The following is a 25,574-nucleotide window of genomic DNA, read 5'->3' as shown; positions in this document are numbered from 1 at the left end:
AATTAGCTGGGCATGGTGGCGCATGCCTGTAGTCCCAGCTACTCGGGAGGCTGAGGCAGGAGGATCGCTTGAGCCCAGGAGTTTGAGGTTGCTCTGAGACAGGCTGACGCCACGGCACTCACTCTAGCTCGGGCAAAAGAGTGAGACTCTGTCTCAAAAAAAAAAAAAAATAAAAAAAATAAAACTCTGTTTGTTGTGATTGGGTGGGTTAAAAATAAAACTAATTTTAATACTGTGCTGATGCATTTAGCAAAGAAAAACACCATAGAGCTAAACTAATAAAAAAGGAGTACAAAATACAATAGATAAATAGTGACTCACCAACTTTCTCTGGATCAGATACACCAATTTCTATATCAAAAATATCTCCATTTGCTTCTTCTTCAATCTAGAAAGTATAATATTTTTGATGTTAACAAAGATTCCAATTTATATTATTGTCATAACACTAAGAACTGTAATTTTATCATTCTTTTATTAGAGTCACTGTCACAATGAATATGTAAAAAGCCACTCAGCACTCCACTTCTGAAAAATAAAATCTTTCACATTTCCTCACTATGTAAAAAAAAAAATACACAAAGACAACAGGAAAAAGATCACTTGGAGAAGATAGAAATTCTTGTGTTCTTATAACTCCTCAGATTTCTTCTGCATAAATATAAATATTGTGGATTTTTTTTTGTTCTACATACTGAATCTTCAGACTCCGATTAAAGTAATTATCTCCTTAATTAATTTTAATAACAGCTCTTTTCAAATTTGTATCTCTACTGTTTAATAACCAGGGAATAGTCATTACTTTCACCAACAGAATCTTAAATAGCAGCAGAAATGATGATACTTAAGAGCAACTTTACTATCATGATTTCTCTAATTACCTAATAAACACATCTTCTTCTTGAAGTCAATGAAAGAACTATAAAGTTCACGAAAAAAGGCAGTGAAGTGGGAAAAATGATAATCCTATGAGACTAAGAGGAGCCCTTTTTAATGGAATTGTAAATAAGCAATTCAAATAGCAGCTCTGCAGGAAAGCTTTGTTATTCTTAAGAAGAAAGGTCAGAGATTATTAAACTTTGCAAATTTTTCAAGGCAATATTAATAGTCTTGATTAGCTAAAAGTTTTTTCTAATCATAATCTTTTTTTCAAGCTTGCCTTCTTGTACAGATTTTTTAAAGTAAATCTTTTTTGAATCATAACATAAACACAGAAAGGTATGTAAATTATAAGTGTACAGCTCAACAAACTTTCAAAAAGTGAACACACCTTTGTAACCAGAACCTAGATCAAAAACACAAACCATAAGTGCCTAAAAGGCCCTTTCGTGCTTTCCCTCCAGTCACAACCCATCCTTCACCCACCAACATAATCACTATTCTGACTTCTACCACCGCATATTAGTTTTCCGTTTTTAACGTTCCTATATTAGAATCATATGGTAAATATTCTTTTGTCTTCCTTCTTTCCCTTAATATTATGTTTGTGAGATTATTCATGTTTTCACATGTGGTTGTTATTTAATCATAATCATTTTAACAATCTATTTCTATAGGAAAGAATTTAAAATATACAATTTTGCTATTAAAATAACCTCCATATCATTTTCTCTTTTCCAAATTCACTTTATCAGAAATTACTGCCAAGTCATGAGAATATATCTTTAATTGATATACATTCCTTCCTTTAAAAAATAAAGGCAAGATAGCAATGTCCATGTATCAACAGTATTTATTACAAATTTCACTTTATTAAATAAAATTACTCAAAATACCACTTTGCTGTGATTAACAGTTTTTGAAGCACTTTTATACATCATCTTATCTGATCAACATAGGAACACTGACCGGCACAAATTGTAATCATAAGACCACAAATGACGAACTGCTTGACTTAAGAAGGTAAGTGATATACCCAGGTCACTGGGTAAAGTGGCGGAGATAAAACAAGTAGCTGGATCCCCTAACTTCTTTAGTCCAATGTTCTTTTCCCAAAATATCTGAAAGGCTTGATTAGGAATGATTAACAGAAAAGTGATATTGGGTATGGAATTAAAGACATATATTTACATATAAATTTAAAATACAAACATTTTCTTATACCTCTTCCCTAGATCTATCAAAGATCACAGGAGCAGACATACTCTTCGATTCAATTCTAGGAGCAATGAGTGCAGTAGGGGTGACAGGCGTGATTGCAGGAGAAGGTTCTGAGGAAAGGATAGGTTCCCTTTCTGGGCTGTCCAAAGAAACTTCCTCTGTAGCTTCTAGATATAAATTAAACAAATTAGTTAAGAATACCTGGCAGCAAACCCCTAATATTCTCTGTAGCAGTTAATGAACTATAAAAAAATATTTTTATAATATTTACAAATATCAAAATAATATTTTAAAATAATCATTACAAAAGAATTTAATGAATCCTTCCTTGGTTGTTTATTATAACTTTAAAACAGTTAATTTGTTGGTTTTAGGAAGAATCCTATTAAGTCAGCTTAATTACCTATACTACTGGCAGGGATAAGGCTAGGAGAAAACATTCCATATTTGTGTTTGGATCTGTAATATATCTTATGCTTGTGGTAACTGACCTTCCAAATATTTTATTCAGGCTAATATTATGATTATTTTATACATATGAAAACAAATCTTATGGTGGAAGGCTACCCAGAACTATTTTAACTAGAAGTAAAAACTGGTTATAGAAAAGCCACAAGTTAGTAATTCAAAGCAATTAACTGCCAAAGATTACTAGATACCATTAGATACACAAATATGACACAAAGCAAACAGGTGTTTAGGTTTTAACTTAAAATGCACATTCACTTAAAAAATCTGTAACTAAACACATTTTAAAAAATCAAACCAAATAAAAAAACTGAACATCTACAGGGTACATAATATTGTGCTAAGGGCAATGAAGAAATGTAAAATATCATATCTGCCCTCAGGGAGTTTACAATCTAGTTGGAGAAAACAAGACATAAGCATGTGGAATGTTAAATAATAATATTAATAAAAGACAAAACAGCCAAGAGAACAATAAAAAGAATGTTACAATGTTCCTAATTGCTATACAAACTACAGAACAAACACTACAATTTGAGTTGAGACAAGAGACAATAACTTAGGGCTGTGGAAAATCAGGAGTAGTTTATGAAACCGATCTAAGAAGATTTAGACAGGTAGAGAAAAGACCAGGAAATATAACAGCATAAGCAAAGGCAGAGCCAGGAAAGTGAATATTACAATCAGTGGGCATAATGTAAGTCACAGCTCTGCTGGTCTATAGAACTGATAACAGGAAAGGGAAGGCAGGACTATAAGGGAAACACAGGATCAGACCAGTGGTTTCTAACCTGAGGTTCTTAGATTCCTAGAGGTTTGGGACAGTAGTAATGGTTTAATTTTAATAGTCTAAAAGTATAGTAGTAATAGCATATTTACCTAAAATAACATTTTATTAAGCTATTCTTACTGGTTATCTCACGTTGACGAGATCTTTACTTGGCATAGATCTCCTTATATTTTTATATTAAAAGTAGAAACTATTAATAACTAAAATCTTTCAAACTATGGTAATGAGGAAGGAAAATGGACTATAGGTGTTGAAATAGATTACAGATGACCATAACATAAAAAAACAAAAGGTTATATGCAACTCAGGCTGTGAAGATTGCTGGTATTTATAATCCTTTTCTTAAAGAAATGAAACCAGTGAGCAATAAAAATAAAAAAGCAGTGTTATCAAAGCTAGGAGCAATTAACTGCCAATAAGCAAACACCAAACAAGCAGTAAACAAAACAAAAAAATCCCAAAGTATCTGTGAAAGAGGCACTGTTATTGGCAACAGATCCACAGACAAAAAAATTGTGAAAGAGATAGCAATGTTATTGGGAAATCAGTACAGATAAAGTCATTTTAACTTTTTTTCAAAAATTTTTTTAGAGATGGGGTCTCACTGTCACCCGGGCTGGAGCGTAGTGATGTGACCCTTGTTCACTGCAGCCTCAATCTCAGCGGTTCAAGTGATCCTTCTGCCTCAGCCTCCTAAATAGCTGGGATTAGAGGCATGAGCCACCACTCCCAGCTAAATTTTTTTTTTCCTTCGTAGAGACAGGGGTCTTTGTTATGTTGCCCAGGCTGGTTTTGAACTCCTGGGCTCAAGCTATACTCCCGCTGTGGCCTCCTAAAGTGCGAGGATTACAAGTATGAGCCACCGTGCCCCGCCCATTTTAATTTTTCAATCACATTTTGGTTTTGTGCTCTTTACATTGAGTAACATGCTGCTTCATAAACAGTAGGATTTATTTATTTATTTACTAACAGTAAATAGTCTGCCTTAAATTCTTTGCATGGTACAAGTTCTAAAGGTCTAGGATAATTTCAGGATTGGTAATTTGCTCATACTTACCTTCCTCTAGGACAGTTTCCTGAGGTGTGCTCAGTGAAGCATTAGTGTCAGATGTAACAAATGGTGGAGGAGAGGAGTTCTATAGTTAACTATTAATATATTAACATTTGGTGAACACTCTACATAAGCTAATAACTACAATGTATGTGACAGTTGAATTTTTTCTGGTACCACTTTCTGACATACACTATTTGAAATGCTACCAAAAACATATTAGCACATGTACTAATATAACCTCCTTATGGTTTTAAAGTTCAAATGGCTAGGTCACTAGAATAATATCTATATTTTATCTTCTGGTATAGGAGAAACAAATCAAGTACATGTTCTCATTACTGGACAAGAGTTTTCACCATGCTGGTAATATACACTATGGTTTCCTAGAACCACACACCTCCGTAAAAGGAGAAATGATATACCTGCTTAAATGTATTATAAATAAGAACCAAGTATAGTATTAAGTCATTCATATAAAAATAATCGGATGTCTTAGATCACCTAATGATGTCATTATAAAATACAGCTGAGTTTAAGATAAAAGATAAAGCACAGAAAGTATTCATTGCTGGGCGTTGTGGCTCACTTCTGTAACCCCAGCACTTTGGGAGGCCTAGGTGGGATGACTGCCTAAAGCCAGGATTTCCAGACCAGACTGAGCAACACAGCGAGACCGTCTCTACCAAAAATTAAAAAACAAAATTAGCCAGGTGTGGTGGCACAGGCCAGTAGTCCCAATTACTTGGAGGCTGAGGCAGGAGGATCACTTGAGCCCAAGAGTTTGAGATTGCAGTGAGCTATGATAACACCACTGCACTCCAGCCCAGGCAACAGAGCGAGACCCTGTCAAAAAATAAAAAAGTGTTTATATTTGTAGATTAACAAAGCAAACAGATGACTATGTTTATTGTTCTTTAGTCCCCATCACTCTCTTTTTTAAAATAAAAACTGACATTGACCATATCTGAATCACAGAATTTAGCACAGGCTGCTATGTAGACAAAAACACTATAAAGGTTTTATAAATTCAACTAAGCGGGCAAATATCACTGTATAGTCCTCACTTGGCTAACTGTCTGATCAGCTGTGCATATTGTAAGAAAACCTTTCCTTGCACACACATACATACACACACACACACTCACACACAAAGTTCTGTTGTTAGAGTAAGGTTTCAGTACACTCCTTAATATAGAATTCTGAGACTATAAGGTGAAAGAGTCTTTAATAAAATGGACAATCCAAAACCTCTATGAATGATCCTATACTGCTGGAGGAATACACACAATTTTAGATTAGTACTTGCTTAGTAGAGAAAGGTCTTACGTCATCTTTTAGCTTAAAACACAAATGCCCTGAAAGAACTTTCAAGGACCGCCTGGAAAATAGTCCAAGAAAGGCAACAAAAAGGAATACTGGAATATTATAACTTGGGTTAATTGGGCAACAGAGTGAGACTCTGGCTCAAAAAAAAAAAAAAAAAAAAAACAACCCAGAAAACCAAAAAACTCCCACATATTGGTATTTTAGTATTTGGTATCACACTTAAATTTTCTGACATGAATTCATCTGTGGTAAAAACTTTTCATGGAACTGAGCAAGTTGGAAATGATACGGACTTTCGGGAGGGAGGATTGGAAGATTGTTATCCTTAAACACACTTGTATGAAAAATACAGAATGGTCTGACTACTGAACCACTATGAAAGTTGAGGACATAGTATTAAATTTTTTTTTCCTTTTTCAAGTCAGATGGGTAATGTGCCAACATTGTAACAAGGTTTGAGGGAGGCACATCTCACACATTAGTGTGAAAATCCAGTCATCACGGTTATGAATCACAAAAGGACCCAACCATTATTATTTAATTTTAACTCAATGAAAGCCAGTTCAGGTACATTAAGCTGTTAAACAAATGAAGATTGACTATTTTAATTTTTTGTATTATCAAGAGCAAGGAAGATTTTGCTTTTTAATGTTAAAACATTAATTTGTACCTTAAATTTAATCTTAAAGCAGATACTTGTTTGAGTCTAATTGTTTTAAAGAAAGGATGGACTACACCAAATCCTGCCCTCATATCAAAAATACATTTCTCAAGCATCAATTTACTTACCTAAAAGTGAATCAAAATGGAAAAGGTGGTACAGTAACTTATTAAAACAAATTTCACACACAAATGGAATAGAAATAGATTCTTAAATCCATAGCTTAATTTTGCTTTGTGACAACTTGTATGTAATAAAAAATACAATCACTGCTATTTCTTAAAGTACGAATGCCACAACCATTAGCATTTAAGTCTAAGTGCTGACCAAAACAATCCAATTATAACATGGAATTTATTTTCAAATGCTTAAAACCAGAAGGGACCACTTTTTTGCTTCTCTCAACAGTCTATATTTTTCACAGAATGATCTAATTGGGAATTCCCTATCCTTCTAAGTTTTAACAAGAAGAGCTATCACTAACACTTTACACAGAATTTCAGTTTTGTTTTAGAGAGTATTTTCTATCTAACAGAATATATACTACTATTGGTCATTATTTAAAAATAAAGATACAACAATTACCTGCAAAAAGATCTTCTCTGTCATCATCCAGTACAACTTCTGCAGGTTTTGGGCCATTGGAGTTTGCACTAATATCTTCTGCAGGATGACTAGACGGTTCTGGAGATGATGGACTTGACTGTTAAAAAGAACAATGACAGGTAATGGATTGGCATGCTTACCTGCTTGTAATTTCTCTTGGTAAGAAGGAAGGAAAGAACAAGAATAGCTATTTATATTTCCTCCTCTCAGGGTAACAACGAACCAAAAACACATTTTTGCTCATCTTCTCCTTTCTTAACAAAAAGTCACTTCAGATTTAATAAAGAAAGCTTTTTCTAGTCATTCTTTTAGAGATACTAGTTTATCATGTTGAGTTACAATTAACAAAAACCAAATTTAATGCTTTACATAGTCATATACAATAGAACTGAAATCAGATCAAGCCCTTGATTTTTAAGAATCAATGCTTTTGTTTTTGTTATTGCCTGTTTTCCCCCCTGGTGGGGGCAGATGTACCCAAACATCGAAATTCCACGCAACGCAACAGATCTTGAAAACATGTTGTATGTGCAAGAAGTAAGAAGTTGAAAGCCCTGACTGTAAGAGGAAGGCTTACTACTAGTTGAATTAAGACTACAATTATTCTAAAATTTCTATAGTTTCAAATTAAAAATATGCCTTCTTTTAAAACATTGACATTTCAACTAAGCTAAGGACTATTTTTGTACTTCTTAACCTGAAAGTACAATGACCAATATAATGGAAACTAGGCTGTGTAGCTTTTAGTTTTATTATAGTTTTTTTAGTAATAGTTAAAACCAAGACTCAAAAAAACATTTTAGTAAAGCATAACACACACAATTACATATCTCAAAGTGTACAGCTAGATATTTTAAAAAACTCAACATACTGTTAAACCAGCACCCTCTAGAAGCTCCACTCACGCTCCCTCCCTTTCTTTACCATGAAGGCTTCTACCAGCACAGATTAATTTTTCCTGGTTTTGCTCTTCATAAAAATGGAATATTAGGTATATGTTCTCTTGGATGGGTGCCCAGGACAGATTTTGAAAACTGAACTGAGATTAGAACTACTGACTACAGAAGGCAAAACAGAACTTACAGTATGAACCTAAGCAAATTGATTGCCTGACAAAACAAAAAATAAACAAAACACATGCTCCAGAGGATTATAATAGGATGCAGAGTTTACATAACATAGCACTTGAAATGTCTAAGCTACAGCCCAAAATTATTTGTCATAAAAAAGAACCCAGAAAATGTGCTCAAATCTTAAGGGAAAAGGCTGGGCGCGGTAGCTCACGCCTATAATCCTACTGGGCACGGTGGCTCATGCCTGTAATCCTAGCACTCTAGGAGGCCGAGGCGGGAGGATTGCGCAAGATCAGGAGTTCAAGACCAGCCTGAAGAGGAGCAAGACCCCGTCTCGACTAAAAATAGAAAAAATCAGCCAGGCATGGTGGCAAATGCCCATAGTTCCAGCTACTCGGGAGGCTGAGGCAGGAGGATTCCCTCGAGCCCAGGAGTTTGAGGTTGCTGTGAGCTAGGCTGACGCCACGGCACTTTAGCCCAGGCAACAGAGCCAGACTCTGTCTCAAAAAAAAGGAAAAAAAAAAATCTTAAGAGAAAAAACAATCAACAGATGCCACCCCCAAAATAATCCAGATGTTGGATGTATTAGCAAAAACAACAAAAAACTTTTAAAAGCATTTCTAACTATGCTTTATGAGGTAAAGGTAAACACGCTTGAAATGAATGAAAAGACAGCTATCAGAAAAGAAATAGAAGCTACAAAAAAAAAAAACCCCTGAAAATCTTAGAACTGAAAAAAATGATCAGAAATAAAAAGTTCACAGGATGAGCTCAATAACAGAATGAAGATGAAAGAAGAAAGCATCTGTGAACTTGAAAATAAATCCATTGAAAATATCCAATCTGAATAATAAAGGTAACTTCTGAGAAAAGAAATTGAAAAAAATGAACAAGGCCTTAGGCACCTAAGCAACAGTATCAAAAAGTCTAACATTCATGTCTGGAGTTCCAGAAGGAAGGATGAAAGACTGTTCAATAAATATTTAAAGAAACAGTGGCTGAAATTCCCCAAATTTGGTGAAAGACATAAATTTACAGATTCAAGAATCTCAGCAAACTCCAACAAAGATAGTATCAAAGAATACTATGCCTACACACATTATCAACAAACTGCTGAAAATGAAAGATACAGGGGAAAAAAGCAGCTAGAGAAAAAGAACATATTTTTATAGGGGAATACCAATTCAAATGACTGTGGATTTCTCATCAGGAATCATGAAGGCTATAAAACAGTGGCAGAACACTTTCAAAATGCTGAAAAGACAGATCTATTGACTCAGAAATCTATAAACAGCAAAAGTATCCTTCAGGAATCAAGGTGAAATAAAGTTTTCAGATGGAAATACAAATAAGAGCACTCATCACCAATAGATCTATTCTAAAAGAAATGCTAAAGGAAATTGTTTATGTTGAAGAGAAATAAGAGGGAAGCCTGAATGAAAGAAAAGCAACAAAAATAGTAATGTCTGAACAACTAAAAGAAACTATTTTTCCCTCTTAAATTCTTTAAAATAGATAGGACTGTTGAAGATTGCAATATAGAACCCAGCTATTATACAAGTAAACTATCTGCAATCTATACTGTATTCTTGTAACAGAATATTTATATTATACTAATATCATAGTTTTCTGACACCAGAATTCCAGAAAGAAAAGCTAATATGTTTATATAACAAACCCCTTTTGCCCCATAGACCAGAGCCCAAGAGTAGAGTGTAAAATGGGAATGCCATGGGCAGTGGGCAACTTCAGCAGAGGCTGCTGGGACAGCACTCACACCGCTACAGAGAGGCTGAGGAACACACTTCCTTTAGGTGTCCATCTACCAACAGCTTGGAGTGCTGTGCTTTATTGCTCAGGAAGCACCCATGTGGCAGTCATTCACTAAAGTCTGTAAGGACCTACATATCTCTGTCCCTGCCTCTCCATATGTTTTCCAGACTCCTAGTGAGTGCAAGAAGAGCTGTTCTCCAATGGATGGAAAGAAGTGTGGAGAGTGACCAGCAAAGGAGAAAGTTATGGTGGAAAGGAACACTGATAGCTTCTGTGCCTGGAGTACAGGTTCTGTGTGACCACAATCACAGATGTCCAAGATACGCAACTGAAGGCCGGGCACATGGCTCACGCCTGTAATCCTAGCACTCTGTGATGCTGAGGTGGGAGGACTGCTCGAGCTCAGGAGTTTAAGACCAGGCTGAGCAAGAGAAAGACCTCGTCTCTACTAAAAATAGAAAAATTAGCCAGGTGTCATGATGTGCACCTATAGTCCCAGCTACTCAGGAGGCTGAGGCAGGAGGATCATTTGAGCCCAGGAGTTGGGCTACGATGATGCCACTGCACACTACCCAGAGAGACAGAGCAAAACTCTTGTCTCAAAAAACAAAACAAAAAAAACACTTGTCTTAAAAAAAAAAAAAGATATGCAACTGAGAAGACATCAGTATTCTTAATAAATGAATATTCTTTTATTCCCCCACACCATCACTTAGTGTGGAGGTTTTTTTTTAATGAAATATTTTAAGGCTTTCGATTAAAACATAGTGTTTTGGATTCCAACCAAGATCAAAAAGGCCCACTATAGTGTCTCTCTCTCTCACTAACAGACACCAAAAACTCTGGCTGGATAGAATACAAAAAGCAACAACATAAGAGTAAATAACAGCAGGCAGATTGGAGAGGGAGCCAAAATGTGAAAAATGATCCTTACAAGGATCTGTTTTTCCATGTTTTTTTTTTTGTTTTCTGTTTCAGCTTTTCCTGAGGATGATGGTAACTGCAGAACCATGCACAATTATGGATGTGGGCAGCAGTAACTCCAAGAAAAACTCTTTGTCTTTCTGGCCATAACTTTGGGGTCCCTGTAACCTAGAAAATATGGGTGGAAAACCCTTTTCCCTTTTCTTTCTTTCTCCCATTTTCTTTCCTGGCCCTGCCCTGAAGCCAGATCCAGTGGCTTAACTGCATGACAGTAGCAGTGATGAAAATGCTGACATCAAAAACCCCAAGAAAGGGAAGTGTCTTTTCTTCCTTTCTGCTGTAGGCCCAGATGGTTGCTGTCGAAATAGGCAAGTTTATGAAATCCAAGAAAATGATGCTGATCCTAGCTGGATGCTACTCTGGATGCAAAACTGTCATTATGAAGAACACTGATGATGGCACCTCAGACCACCCCTGCAGCCATGCTCTGGTAGCTGGAATTGATCACTACCCCCACAAAGTGACAGCTGCCACAGGCAAGAAGATGATCACCAAGTGGTCAAAGATCAAATCTTTTGGGAAAGTTTATAACTACAATCACCTCATCTCACAAGGTACTCTGTGGATGTCCCCTTGGACAAAACTGTCATCAACAAGGATGTCTTCAGAGATCCTGCTCTTAAATGCAAGGCCCAATGGGAGGCCAAGGTCAAGTTTGAAGAGAGGTACAAGAGGGCAGTAACAAGTGGTTCTTCCAGAAGCTGTGGTTTTAGATTTTTTTTTTTTTTCGGTCATTAAATATTAAACAAAAAAAAGAGAGAGGGAAAATCTAATTCTCCGAGCAATTGAACCAGGAAAGGGGGACCAGTAGTCTGAAGAGAAAGGGGTAGAAATCCTCATTAGTATTTTCTCTCCTTTCTTTTATTGCTTTTCTGCAAGGCTGGCTCAAGCTGCCTGTACTGTCACAGGCAGCTACAATTCTTAGAGAAGCTTATGTTTCTAGCCAGAGGAACTGGAAAGAGAGGTCCCTGGGAGGTAAAGAGCAGGAAGTGGGGCATCCTGGAGAAAAGACAAATGGAGAAGAGGATTTCTTAATCCTATAAATGAATCTACCAAAATCATGGGCTTACCTAGGCTGCACGTTAACATAGAAGAGACTCAAACGGTATATAAATTTTCCAGGGGTTTCTCATGTTTTTAGTACATCTTGCAAGCTAAGGCATTTACTCTCTTGTTCTGGACTATCTTTTCATGAAAGATTAATATGGTGAACAACCTTGGGAGAGAGAGATAAGTGTCTCTTTTCCAAGCAAAGACCAGGTTTGTTTACTGTGCAGGATAATAAAGATAATGTCTCCTCCAGTGCAAAGAATAGGGAGACATTACCTACTATAAATAATTTTGATTCCCTAGGCTTCGGTTCCTCAGCTGTGACGCAAATCAAACACAGGTGCAACATCCACCTGGGCCCATCCACCTCGACCCTCTGGGACATGACGGGAAAGGGAAACTGGCATAAACATGATACTCATGCTGCTTGCTGTGCTTTCAGGAATACAGTCCTTTCTCATGTCTTCTAGCAACCATAAAACAAGTTAATTTGTTAGTGTACAAAAAGGGTAAAATTTCAGACCCTTTATAGTTCTTGAGATAAAAAGTCAGTAAACTTGTAGATCAACAGAAAGTATTCAATCTGAATAACGAAGAAAAAAATCGGAAAAAAAGAGAAGAGAACTTCAGGGACCTATGAAACAATATAAAAAAGTTTAACACTCATCTCACTGGAATCCTAGAAACAGAGACAGAAACAGAGCAGTGCTGAAAAAATGAAAAAATATTTCAAGAAATGATGGGTAAAAACTTGCCAATTTTGGTGAAATACATAAATTTACAGATTCAAGAACAAGCAAATTCCAAACAGGACAACCTGAGAGAAAACCAGATCCAGTCACATTATAAAAAGTGGCTGAAAAGCAAACATAAAAAAATAAAAAACTTGAAGCAACTAAAACAAACAAACAAAAAAATTACATTTAGGGAAATGATTAGAATGACTGCATTATTTCCCATCAGAAATAAGAGACCAGAGGACAGTGGACAAAATCTTTAAAGTGCTGAAGGAAAAGAAATGTAAATTCAGAATTCTATATCCATTAAAAATATCCTTCAAGAATGAAGCTGAAATAAAAGATATTCTCAGATGAAAGAAAACTATAGGAATCTGCTGTCACTAGACCAGCTTTCAAAGAAAAAAAAAATGGCACTAAAAGAAGTTCTTCAGGCTGAAGTTATATGACAGGAGAAAGTAACAAAAACTTGGATCTTCATGAAAAAAAGGAGAGAGAGCCACAGAAATAGCAACTAGCTGGGGAAATAGAATAGACTATGTTTCTCCTCTAAGTTATTTAAAATATGTATGAATATTGAAAGCAAAAATTATAACATTGCCTGGTAAAGTTTTCAATGTATGAAGATTTAACACATATGGAATCTATAGCATAAAGGAGAGGAGGTAAACGAAACTTCATGGTTGTAAAACTTCTGCATTTTACTTGAAGAAGTATAATATTAACCCTAATTGGACTATGAAAGGTTAGGTATATTTTAATCTGTAGAGCAACCACTAAAATATATATTTATACATAAAGATAGTAAGCAAAAAGTCCAGTAGATAAATTAAAATGAAATACTAATGAACATTAAAGTAATATCAAATAAAGGAGGAAAAGGAAACATAGGGGAAAAACATAAGGAAAAAAAAACAGTAAACAAATAAAATGGTAGATCTAATCCAACCACAACAATAACTAAATTAAATGTAAATAGTCTAAACGCACCAATTAGAAGACAGAGATGGCCAAATTGGATACAAAAGTAACTACACACAACAATATGCTGCCTATAGCAAACCCACTTTAATGAGAAAGATAAGTTAAAAGTAAAACAACAGAAAAAATGTCATGCAACCAATCAAAAGCTGGAATGCTAAATAAACATTAGAGTAAACTTCAGAATAAGGAACATTATCAGCAACAAAGGGAAGAATTATATGATAAAAAGATCAATTTACCTAGAAGACATAATGATCCTAAATGTCTATGTGACTAGCAACAGAGCTGCAAAATACATGAAGGAAAAACTGAAAGACTAAAATGAGAAATAAACACTTCAAATTTCACAATTATACTTGGGGACTTCAACACTCTTCTCTCAGTAGTTGACAGAACAAGTAGGTAGATAATAGGAAAAGATAGAAAAGACCTGAAAAACACTATCGACCAACTTGACTGAACATTTATAGGACACCCCACCCAACAACAACAAACTACATACTCCTTTCAAGAGTGTACACAGAATATACACTATGATGGACCGTATTCTGGGCTAAACTTAAAACAAACTTAAAACAAATTTAAAAAAAATAGAAACCATAAAACATTCTCTGACCATCATCAAATTTAACTAGAAATCACCAGTAGAAAGCTATCTGGAAAATCCTCAAATTTTGGAAATTAAACAATATACTTCTAAATAACACGAGTCAAAGAAGTCACAATGGAAACTAGAAGATATTTTAAATTGAATGAAGACAAAAGCACAATATTAAAATTTACGGAATGCTGCCCAAGTAATGCTTAGCGGGAAATAAATAGCTAAATACTAATACTACAGGCTGGGTGTGGTGGCTCACAACTATAATCCCAGCATTCTGGGAGGCCAAAGCGGGAGGATCGCTTGAGGCCAGGAGTTCAAGACCAACCTGAGCAAAAACAAGACCCTGTCTCTACTAAAACTATAAAAAATTAGCCAGGTGTGGTGGCACTCACCTGTAGTCCCAGCTACTTGGGAGGCTGAAGCAGGAAGATTCCTTGAGCCCAGGAGTTTGAGGTTGCTGTGAGCTAGGCTGACTCCACGGCACTCTAAGCTCAGGAGACAGAGTAAGACTCTATCTCAAAGAAAAAAAAAACAAAAATACTAATACTATGAAAAGAAAGTCCCAAATCAATGATCCAAGCTTCTACTATAAGAAGTTAAAGAGAAAATTAAACGTAAAACAAGCAGAAGGAAGGAAATAAAGAGTAGAAATCAATGAAATTCAAAACAGAAATAGGAAAAAAAAAATCAATGAAAGCAAAACTGATTCTTTGAAAAGATCCTAAGAAAATGATAAACCTCTAGCCGGATTAATATATAAACAAACAAACAAAAGACCTAAATTACCAATATCAGGAATGAAAAGGGAGGAGTACCACCACAGACTCCACAGACATGAAAATAGGATGATAAAGGAGTATTATGAAAAACCTTAACCCCGTTAATTTCCTAACTGAGACTGAATGGACAAATACCTTAAAAGATGCACGCTACCAAAGTTCGTTAAGAAGAAACAGTCCTGTATCTATTTAAAAAATTGTCACGCCTGTAATCCTAGCACTCTGGGAGGCCGAGGTGGGAGGATAGGTTGAGCTCAGGAGTTTGAGACCAGCCTGAGCAAGAGTGAGACCCCATCTCTACTATAAATAGAAAAAATTAGCCCGGCATGGTGGCATACACCTGTAGTCAGCTACTGGGGAGGTTGAGGTTGCTGTGAGTTAGGCCAATGCCAGGGCACTCATCCAGGCAAGAATGAGACTGTCTCAAAAAAAACAAAAAAAAACAAAAAAAAACTAAATTAAAAAAATAAATAAATAAATAATTGAATTTGTAGTTAAAAGTCTTTCAAAAAACAAAACTACAGTTCAGATGACTTCACCAGTAAACCCTATCAACATTTAAGGAAGACATAAGACTAATTCCATACAACCTCTTTAAGAATGTAGAAGAGGCGGAAACACTCCCCAAATATTTGATGAAGCCAGCATTTCTGATACCAAAACCAGACAAAGAGAGTACAAGAAAAAGAAAACTACACACACGTCTGTCATGAACACAGACACAACAGCCTAAACAAAATGCTAGCAAATTAAATCCAGCAAAATGTATAAAGGATAAATACATTATAACTTTGTGGGTTTTATCTCAGGAATGCCTGGTTGAGTCAACGTTTGAAAAATCAATCAATACAATCTACCTTATCAACAAACTAAAGAAGAAAACTATATGATCATATAGATGCAGAAAAAGCACTTGTCAAAATTAATACCAATTCATGGATAACTCTCAGAAAACTAGGTATAGACGAGAACTTCTTTATCTGATGAAGTTTACCCATCAACAAAAACCTTGTATGTAACACCATATATAAAAGAGAAAGAATATTTTCCTCCTATGATCATGAAAAAGGAAAGGAAATTCACTATTACCACATCTATTCAATATTATACTACTGGTCCTGGCTAGTGCATTAAAGCAAGTGAAAACAGGCATAAAAATTGGAAAGAGAAGCAAGAGGATCGCTTGAGCCCAGGAGTTTGAGGCTGCAGTGAGCTATATGATTGGGCCACTGCACTCCAGCCTGGGCAACAAAGTGAGACTCTGTCTCAAAAAAGAAAAAGAAGAAAGAAAAAGGAAGGAAGGAAAAAAATGAAAAAAAAGGAAAGAAACATATCAGGGGTATAGTGGCTCAGACCTGTAATCCTAGCATTTTGGGAGGCCAAGGTGGGAGGATCACTTAAGGCCAGGAGTTACAGACTAGCCTGAGGAAGAGTGAGACCCCATCTCTGCAAAAAATGGAAAAAAATAGCCAGGGGTGGTGACAAACGCCTGTAATTTCAGCTATCTGGAGACTGAGGCAGGAGGATAACTTGAGCCTAGCAGTTTGAGGTTGCAGTGAGCTACAATGTTACCTCTAGCCTGGGTGACAATGAGACCCTGTCTCAAAAAAAAAAATAGTTAATAGATCAATGAAACAGAATAGAGTCCAGAAACAGACCCACCCACACATACATGGTCAGTTTATTTCTGACAAAGATGGCAAAGACAACCCAATGGAGAAAGGCTAGTCTTTCAACAAATGGTGCTAGAACAACTGGGTATCTATATACAAAAAAAAAAAAGAATCTCAACCTGTACCTTATACAAAAATTAACTCAAAATGAATCCTAGACCTAAATATAAAACCTAAAATTATAAAACTTTCAGAAGAAAACATAAGCAAAATTTGTGACTTTGGGTTTAAGTTAGCAAATGATTTCATATATATGACATCAAAATACTATCAATAAAAAAGAAAGGTCTGGGTGAAGTGGCTCATGCTTGTAATCCTACCATTTTGAGAGGCCAAAATGGGAAGACTGCTTGAGGCCAGGAGTTCGAGACCAGTCTGGCCAACATAGCGAGACCCCTTTTACAAAAAATAATTTTCAAAATACCAGGTCATGGTGGCATGTGCCTGCAGTCCTGGCTACTTTGGAGGCCAAGGCCTGAGGATTGCTTGAGCCCAGGAGTTTGAAGGTGCAGTGAGCTATGATTGTACCACCACACTCTAGCCTGAGTGACAAAGAGAGACACTGTCTCTTTAAAAAAAAAAAAAAGGATAACTTTACCAAAATTATAAACTTCTGCTGTGTGAAAGACAGAACAAAAGGACACGTCACAGACTGAGAAAAAATATTCAGAATACATGAAGAATTCTCAAGATCCAATAAGGAAATTCAATTTTTAAAATGGGCAAAAGATGTGAAATGATACTTCACCAAAAAAGATAATATACAGATGGTGAATATGTACATGAAAACATATTCAGTATCATTAATCATCAGGGAGTATGTATTAAAATCACAATGAGATAACAATATACACCTGTTAGAATGGCTAAAAATCAGTGGTTTTTGCTGGTAAATGTTCAACAACCAGATCTGTGGGAAAGAGACCCAGATTTTTAGCTTTTGCTGATTTCTTTCATATAATCACATCCTCCATGTGGAGGATGGAGAATTGTGGAGTTGGGAAGACATGTACTTTCCACCATATAGACACAAGCGACATAAATAATCTCAAGAGCAGAGATAATAGTAAAATGTAGTAAAGGAATTAGGATGTAATGAATTTTAAATATTACCTTTGTTTTTAATACAACTTATTTAACAAGTTTATATCACTTAACTTTTAAAAAGGCTGTGTTTACTAACAAGTTCACAAAATTCCTGAAAAATGTAATGATCAGTTCTTGCTAGGCAGAACAGCCTCAAGCTCACCACTGCCTAAAATAAAAACTGACAGAGACAAGCACTGAGAAGGATGTGGAACTGGCATTTTCACTCACTGCTGATGCAATCAATGCAAAACGGCACAGCCACTTTGGAAAGTAGTTTGGCAGTTTCTTACAGAGTTAAGCTTATATTTGCCATACAACCGAGCCACCATACTTCTAAGTATGTATTCCCCCAAATTGAAAACTTGTGCTCATGCAAAAGCCTACAAGTAAATGTTTACATTACTATATTCACATATACCAAAAACTGGAAATAACTGAAATGTCCCTCAACTAATGAAGAGATAAACAATTGTGTTATATATATACAATGGAATAGTAAATTAAGCAATAAAAAGGAATGCATTCATGATATGTGAAACAACCTTGAAGAATCTCAAATGCTTTATGCTAAGTTAAAGAAGTCAAACTCAAAAAAAAGTTTCATAATGTATAATTTCATTTATATGACATTCCGGAAAAGACAAAACTACAGGCAAGAAATAGGTCAGTGGTGTCAGAGGATAGGAATGGGAGAAGTTAACTACAAAGGGCAACATGAGAGAATCGGTTGGGGTAATGGAAGCAAGTTCTGTATCTTGACTGAGATAGTAGAGAACTTTACTAAATTGAAGTAAATTTTATGTCAACCAAAAACTATGAGAGGAAAGAAACACAAGTGTCCAATCTCATAGAAAAGTGGATATTTGTAAAATTAACATTAAAGATGGCAGGGTGCAGGGGCGCACGCCTGTAATCCCAGCACTATGAAAGGCCAAGGTGGGAGGATCACTTTAGGTCAGGAGTTCAAGACCAGCCTGGCCAACACAGTGAAACTCCACCTCTACCATCTCTACAAAAAAATAAAAAACTTAGCTGGGCATGGTTGCTTGCACCTGTAGTCCTAGCTACTTGGGAAGGAGAGGCAGGAGGATTGATTGCTTGAGCCCAGGAGTTCAAGGTTACAGTGAGGTATGATTGCACCACCAAACTCCAGCCTGGGTGATAGAGCAAGACCTTTCTCAAAAGAATAAAAAGCAGGCTGGGCCTGGGTGTGGTGGCTCACGCCTATAATCCTAGCACTCGGAGGCCAAGGTGGAAGGATCACTTGAGCTCAGGAGTTCAAGACCAGCCTGAAGAGGAGCAAGACCCCGTCTCGACTAAAAATAGAAAAAATCAGCCAGGCATGGTGGCAAATGCCCATAGTTCCAGCTACTCGGGAGGCTGAGGCAGGAGGATTCCCTTGAGCCCAGGAGTCTGAGGTTGCTGTGAGCTAGGCTGACGCCACAGCACTCTAGCCCAGGCAACAGAGTGAGACTCTGTCTCAAAAAAGAAAGAGATGAGTTTTGTTCAAGAAAAAAACTTCAAAAAAAGTTGAGAATCCCTGTCTCAAGTAACTTCAAAAAATAACATATTTTTATAGGATATAAAAATAATAAATTCTTAAACTTAATGGTTTCAAAGGAAAGTAGTCAACTAGAGTTATGCTTTTTCATGAATCTCTTTCTAGTAACTTCCCATGTTTAGTACCTTTAAATACCTGTTCACAAAATGTTTTTTTCCCTCTGAAACATGGGTAATTCACAATGAAATTTTAAAAAAATTAGTACATTTAAAGTCTGAGGCCTATCTAAAGATTAGAAAATAGAATTAAGGCTGGGCATGGTGCCTGGCTCACACCTGTAATCACAGCACTTTGGGAGGCCAAGGCAGGAGGATCACTTGAGGCCAGGAATTCGAGTTCAGACTTCTACTCTACAAAAAATTAAAAAAACAACAACAACAAAAAAAAAACTAGCCAGGAGTGGTGGTGCACTCCTGCAGTCCCAGCTATATTAGAGGCTGAGCCAGGAGGATCGCCTCAGCCAGGAAGCTGGAGGCTGTAGTGAACTGTGATAGCACCACTGCACTCCAGTCTGGGTGACAGAGACCCTGTCTCAAAAAAAAAAAAAAAAAAAAGAAACAGAATTAAGAAAACAAGTTGTATACACTCACTTCGTGTGTTGGAACAACAGATACTAAACTTGTTTTCAGTTCCTCTTTATCAAAAGCATCTCCTCTTGTTCTACTTACTCTCACTTGATAATGTCAACCACTTTCGGTGCCTCAAAGATCATCTCTAAGGCCGGGCGCCATGGCTCACGCCTGTAATCCTAGCTCTCTGGGAGGCCAAGGCGGGCAGACTGTTTGAGCTCAGGAGTTCGAAACCAGCCTGAGCAAGAGCGAGACCCCGTCTCTACTAAAAATACAAAGAAATTGGCTGGACAACTAAAAATATATAGAAAAAATTAGCCGGGTGTGGTAGCACATGCCTGTAGTCCCAGCTACTTGGGAGGCTGAGGCAGGAGGATCGCTTGAGCCCAGGAGTTTGAGGTTGCTGTGAGCTAGGATGACGCCACGGCACTCTAGCCCGGGCAACACAGTGAGACTCTGTCTCAAAAAAAAAAAAAAAAAAAAAAAAGATCATCCCTAAGCAATTAAATCACTCCAGTCTTCTATACTATTTCTGCACCTTGTGCATATTTCAATCACACATGTATCAACTGGTATTGCATGTATTATTTGCTCACAGTTTTATTATACTGACTTCTGTTGGTTCATAACACTCCATGAGGGTAGGGACTAGATAGATTTCCACATAGAGCCTGGTTAAGCATTATCATTAAATAAGTTTATGACAGACTACAAAATCTACATCTCTAACCCATCCAGCATTCTTAGCTGCCTGATCTCATCTTCATTAATATATCCCCAAATGAAATAAAACTGTAATTCCTTCCCCTAAGACTCACCGGAAGAGAGGCAGTTAAGTTTACAAATGCTATCTTTTAATCTAGTATTACATTAATTCTCTTCTCTCCTTTATTATTTGCACTTTCCTTCTTCAAAAGTGCAAACAAGTGCAAATAAAGACCTTCCTTCTTCAGGTCTTTAACCTCAGACTGTTAAAAGAGCCTCTAACTCATCAATCATGAAACCATTGTGCTAAGTGAAACAAACCAGTCAAAAAGACCACATATGATATGATTCCATTCATAAAAAGTCCAGGATATGAAAATCTATAGAAACAGAAATTAGATTAGCAGTTGCTTAGACTTGGGGGCAGATGGGATAGGGAAACGGGCAGGGAGTGATTGCTAAATAGAGCATTTCTTTTCGAGGTGATAAAAATGTTGGAAAACTGTGGTGATGGTTGTGCATCTATGAATATACTAAAAACCATTAAATTATACACATTAAATGGGCAACCTGTGGCATGTGAATTATATCTCAATAAAGCTGTTTTTAAAAAATAACCAGGTATATAACAAAAATTTCAGACTTTTTTTTAAAGGTTCTGTGAACTAATCCACTGAAAAAAGTGCTTAAAAGTCAAGGACTTTAAGTATAGGGTCATATCATTTAAGTAAAAAAAACAGTATTCATAAATAATTTAAAGCCTTACCTCTCAGGTAACATAAAAGAACAAGCTTTGGCCAGATTCTTTCCCTTCTCATTCCCTTCCCTGCCCCCAGCCCAGACCACTTCCTTGTTTGATAGTCACAATAGAAACATACAGTCGGGGTTTGAAATACGTTTTATTTACTGAATATAGCTTTATATGACTGCTATTAATTTTGAAAGGAAAAGAGTTGAATGTTGAGATAAAAATGTATACACACAAGAAGAAAAATGTTCAATATCACTGATCATCAGGGAAATGCAAATCAAAACCACAATGAGATACCATCTCATGCAAGTTAGAATGGCTATTATCAAGAAGACAAAAAATAACAAATGCTGGCAAAGATGTGGAAAAAGTGGAACTCTTACATGCTGTTGATGGGAATGGAATTAACGCAGAAATTATAGAAAACAGTATGGAGGTTCCTCAAAAAACTAAAAATAGAACTACCATATGATCCAGCAATTCCACTATTGGGTACATATCCAAAGGGAATCAGGATACTTAAGATATCTGCACTTCCACGTTTATTGCAGCAATATTCACAATAGCCAAGATATGGAATTAACTAAGTGTCCCTCAACAGTTGAATGGATAAAGAAAATGTGGTATACATACACAATGGAATACTATTCAGCCATAAAAAAAGAATGAAATCCTGTCATTAGTGGCAACATGGCTGAGCTGGGAGGACATTATGTTAAGTGAAATATGCCAGGCACAGAAAGACAAATCTTACATGTTCTCACTCATATACTGAAGCTTAAAAAATTGATCTAATATTAGTAGAGAGTAGAATAGTGATTACCAGAGGCTGGGAAGGGTCGGGGGAGGTGAGTGGATACAAAATTAAAGGTAGATAGGAGAAATAAGTTCTAGTGTTCTGGAACACCTTAGGGTGACTATAATTAACAACAATTTATTTTATATTTTCAAATAGTTAGATAAGCAGACTTTGAATGCCCCCAACACAAAGAAATGATAAATGTTTGAGGTGATGGATAAGCTAATTACCCTGATTTGATCATTACACATTGTAAACATGTATGGAAATATCACACTGTACCTCATAAATATGTACATGTGATAAAAAAAAGCAAAAAAAGTTAGACATAAGCATGCAGGTATACTAATGCCTAGGCATTTCAAGCTTAACAATTATGCCACTGAAACATTTATAATTTGATTTTCACTTAGATATATTTTAATGGATCCCCCCCCAATAAATTGCCCCCCACACAGAAAAAGTTTCTATGTGAATAATAAAATAAACTCTGGCTTACTTTTGAAATTAAACATTCATTTGTATGTCTTCTTTCAATTTATAGTTTAGGTAATAACTATTTTTCTAGATAATAACTATTTAAGACAGGTGACCTACAACAGAATCACCTAGGGCTTGCAGCTCAGTGTTGTCTATGGACCACAAGCACTGTCCTCAGGAGAGCTTGTTAAAAATGCAGAATATTGGCTGGGCGCAGTAGTTCATGCCTGTAATCCTAGCATTCCTGGAGGCTGAGATTAGAGGACTGCTTGAGCCCAGGAGTTCAAAACCAGCCTGGGCAAGGATGAGACCCTGTCTCTACAAAAAATAAAAAAAAAAATTAGCTGGGTATGGTGGTGTACCCCTGTAGTCCCACCTACTCAGGAGGCTGAGGCAAGAGGATTGTTTGAGCCCAGGAGTTTGAGATTGCAGTGAACTATGATGATGCCACTGTACTCTAGGCCAGGTGGCAGACGGAGACCCTGTCTCAAGAAAAATTAATAAATAAAAAATAAGCACGTAGATTCCAGTGACACACAGGCATCTGCATTTTAAAGATGAATACTGCCGATTCTCCTGCACACTAAAGTTTCAGAAGCACTGTTTAAAGGAAAAGTAGAGTACTGAAAGAGCATTTTTTTAGAGTTTTGGTATACTAGAAAATACTCTTATATACCCTTCCCCAGTTTGAAAAGAAAAAACATTTTGAATTTACAAATCTCACAGCCATACCACCTTCTTAAAATTAATAACCAGAATGACTGCATGAAATAAGGGGTTTAGAAGAACAACCAAAAACAACTGTATTTACATCTTTCACAGTACATTAACCAAGATAAATTTAAAGTACTCATAATAACCTTTTACTGTAAAAAGGTCAAACACCATATTTTATTAAAAGTTCCATCCACATGGAAAATACAGATTATAGCTCCTTTTACTCAACTCTAGATGACCTGGATTAAACAGAATGCTTAGTGTTCACAGCATTCTAGTTCACACTAGGGTCAATCAAGTTTGCTCCGATTCTTGCTGGCAGAAAACCTGTTACCCCCAAAGGGAATACAGGTCTTAGGATCCTGCAGACACTAACTTTCAACACGTTATGGTACAGTACGTATAAAGGGATAAAAGGATAGTAACCTCCCGAAAATATACTGAAAAATAATTTTTACTACTTTTGAGGACGTGCTTATTTTGACAATCCAACAAACATTTACTAAACGCAGATGTTAAAGATTTTGTGAGAAACACAAATATGATCAAAACACTAGCCCCAGGAAGCCTATAACCTGAGGGGTGGTGAGGTTTGGCTGGGACGCTGTACGTGCAATTAGTAGAATATGGTCAGTGTGCTGAAAATGGTACCCAAAGTTCCCAGTTTCAGGTAACTGAATTTCAGATAATGGATATTTTACAGTAATTTCTAATTGATTTGGTGCAGAGTTGAACAAGCTACGAAAGCTTATTAAAAAGTACTTTATAAGGAAGTACAGCCTGAGGTAAACAAACCTCTGGGAAACTTGCTACATTTTTAATACACCTAAACACACTTGAAATTAGAGTATGAGGTGTGTGTGCTCTCATCAAATGCAAAGCAATTCAAATATGAACTGGATATAGGAGGACCCAATAAAGTTATGTTCATAGAGGGTGTTTCCTTTGACAAAAACAGGAACACTCAGCTTCAGAGATCGCTGACCATGCAAGAAAAGAGGAAAAAGGAGAGATCTGCTTCTATTTCTACCCTGGTAACTAACTTAGACACACAGACACACACACACACACACACACACACACACACACACACAAGCAGTTTCCTGGACTACTCCCTACTTCGACTTTGTATTTCAGAAACACTATGACCCCTAAAAAGTCTAGGAACGAAAGACAGTCCAACCAGGCAAATGTATTTAGCTACTTAACAGTTCAAAACAGAAGCACCTCCCTCAAGAGGAACTAGCCGTCGGCGACGGGCCATGACCGGGAAAAGTGCACTCACGGCTCCGTGCAGACGGTCTCCTCACCCCAGCCGCTCAGCGCTCACTTCACCGCTCTCCCCTTTCAGGGGCACACCCTCCCACGGGAAGGGGAAAGCAAGTACCTCCCCAGAGGAGCCACGAAGCCCCAGGGGAGGGCGGTGGAGGTTTACCGCGATCCAAGGCAAGATCTTCCCTAGACTGGAAGAAGAGGTGCAGCACAAACGGAGGAAGGCCAGCTAAGCAGGGAAAGGGCGCTGCGATGCTCCGTCTGGTCCCGGCCCCTCAGAGAATTAGGTCGGCCCCCCCCGCCCCGGGCCCGCAGGCTGTTCTCTTCAGGAGGCCTTGCCGCCCAGGCCAAGCCCTAACCCACTGACAGGCACCCGAGGTGCGTCCCGCGTCACAGGTGTCACTCCGAGCAGGTCCTTGCAAACCCGGGGGGTGGGGAGGGGACGAGTCGGGGCAGGGGAAAGGCACCTAAAGATGAGACGCGCGGCAGCGGCGCAGCGCAGTACCCACAGCGACGCGGTCTCACCTCTAGGGTGGAGACAGTGCTGGTGAATAGGTCCTCTCCGTCCTCCAGCTCCTCAAAGTCGGTGGGCTTCCCGTCCCCCAGCGGAGGAGGCTCCCTCTCGGCCGCCATCTTCGCTCGCCCTGACGATTGCGCGAGCTGGGCTTCGCGGACCTGTCACGTGAGCACGCACGGCTGGGCTGGCGCGCGGACCCTCCGACGCCCCGCCTCCCCGGCCAGCCCCCGAGGCCCCGCCCACCGTCCTCGGTCCCGCCCCCGGCCTCGTGATCGCCCCTCCTCTCATCTCCACGTCTGGGGCCCCGCCTCCTTTTGACCGCCGCCTGCGTGACCTGACGTGTGGAAGAATCTTGGACGTTTATTACCACGTCAACTTCTTAGCAGGACTAGGTCAAATATTTACGTTGGCTCTGCCAGTTTTAAAATCTTCTTTAGGAAGTGGAAGTAGCT

General features: G+C 37.5%; 1 protein-coding gene and 1 pseudogene across 1 annotated transcript in view; one reads left to right on the top strand and one right to left on the bottom strand.

Annotated features, from left to right (window-relative positions):
* SNX2 (sorting nexin 2) overlaps positions 1-25,348 on the bottom strand; it is a 69,713-nt gene extending 44,365 nt beyond the window's left edge. Inside the window, exons 1-4 of the mRNA XM_012664259.1 lie at positions 25,131-25,348; positions 6,985-7,102; positions 2,104-2,267; positions 322-388 (exon numbers count right to left, since the gene is read on the bottom strand). Coding sequence (XP_012519713.1) covers positions 322-388; positions 2,104-2,267; positions 6,985-7,102; positions 25,131-25,238 — 457 coding nt within the window. The 5' untranslated portion in view covers positions 25,239-25,348. The remainder of the gene's footprint in view (positions 1-321; positions 389-2,103; positions 2,268-6,984; positions 7,103-25,130) is intronic.
* On the top strand, positions 11,146-11,548 carry LOC105826300 (annotated as a pseudogene).
* Positions 25,349-25,574: the final 226 nt, after the last annotated feature.

The sequence above is a fragment of the Propithecus coquereli genome, unplaced genomic scaffold (assembly GCF_000956105.1).
Source record: "Propithecus coquereli isolate 6110/MARCELLA unplaced genomic scaffold, Pcoq_1.0 Scaffold88, whole genome shotgun sequence".
In the NCBI taxonomy this organism is placed as follows: Eukaryota; Metazoa; Chordata; class Mammalia; order Primates; family Indriidae; genus Propithecus; species Propithecus coquereli.
The sequence above is the reverse complement of the archived record's forward strand: the minus strand, read 5'-3'. Positions and strand labels throughout refer to the sequence as shown.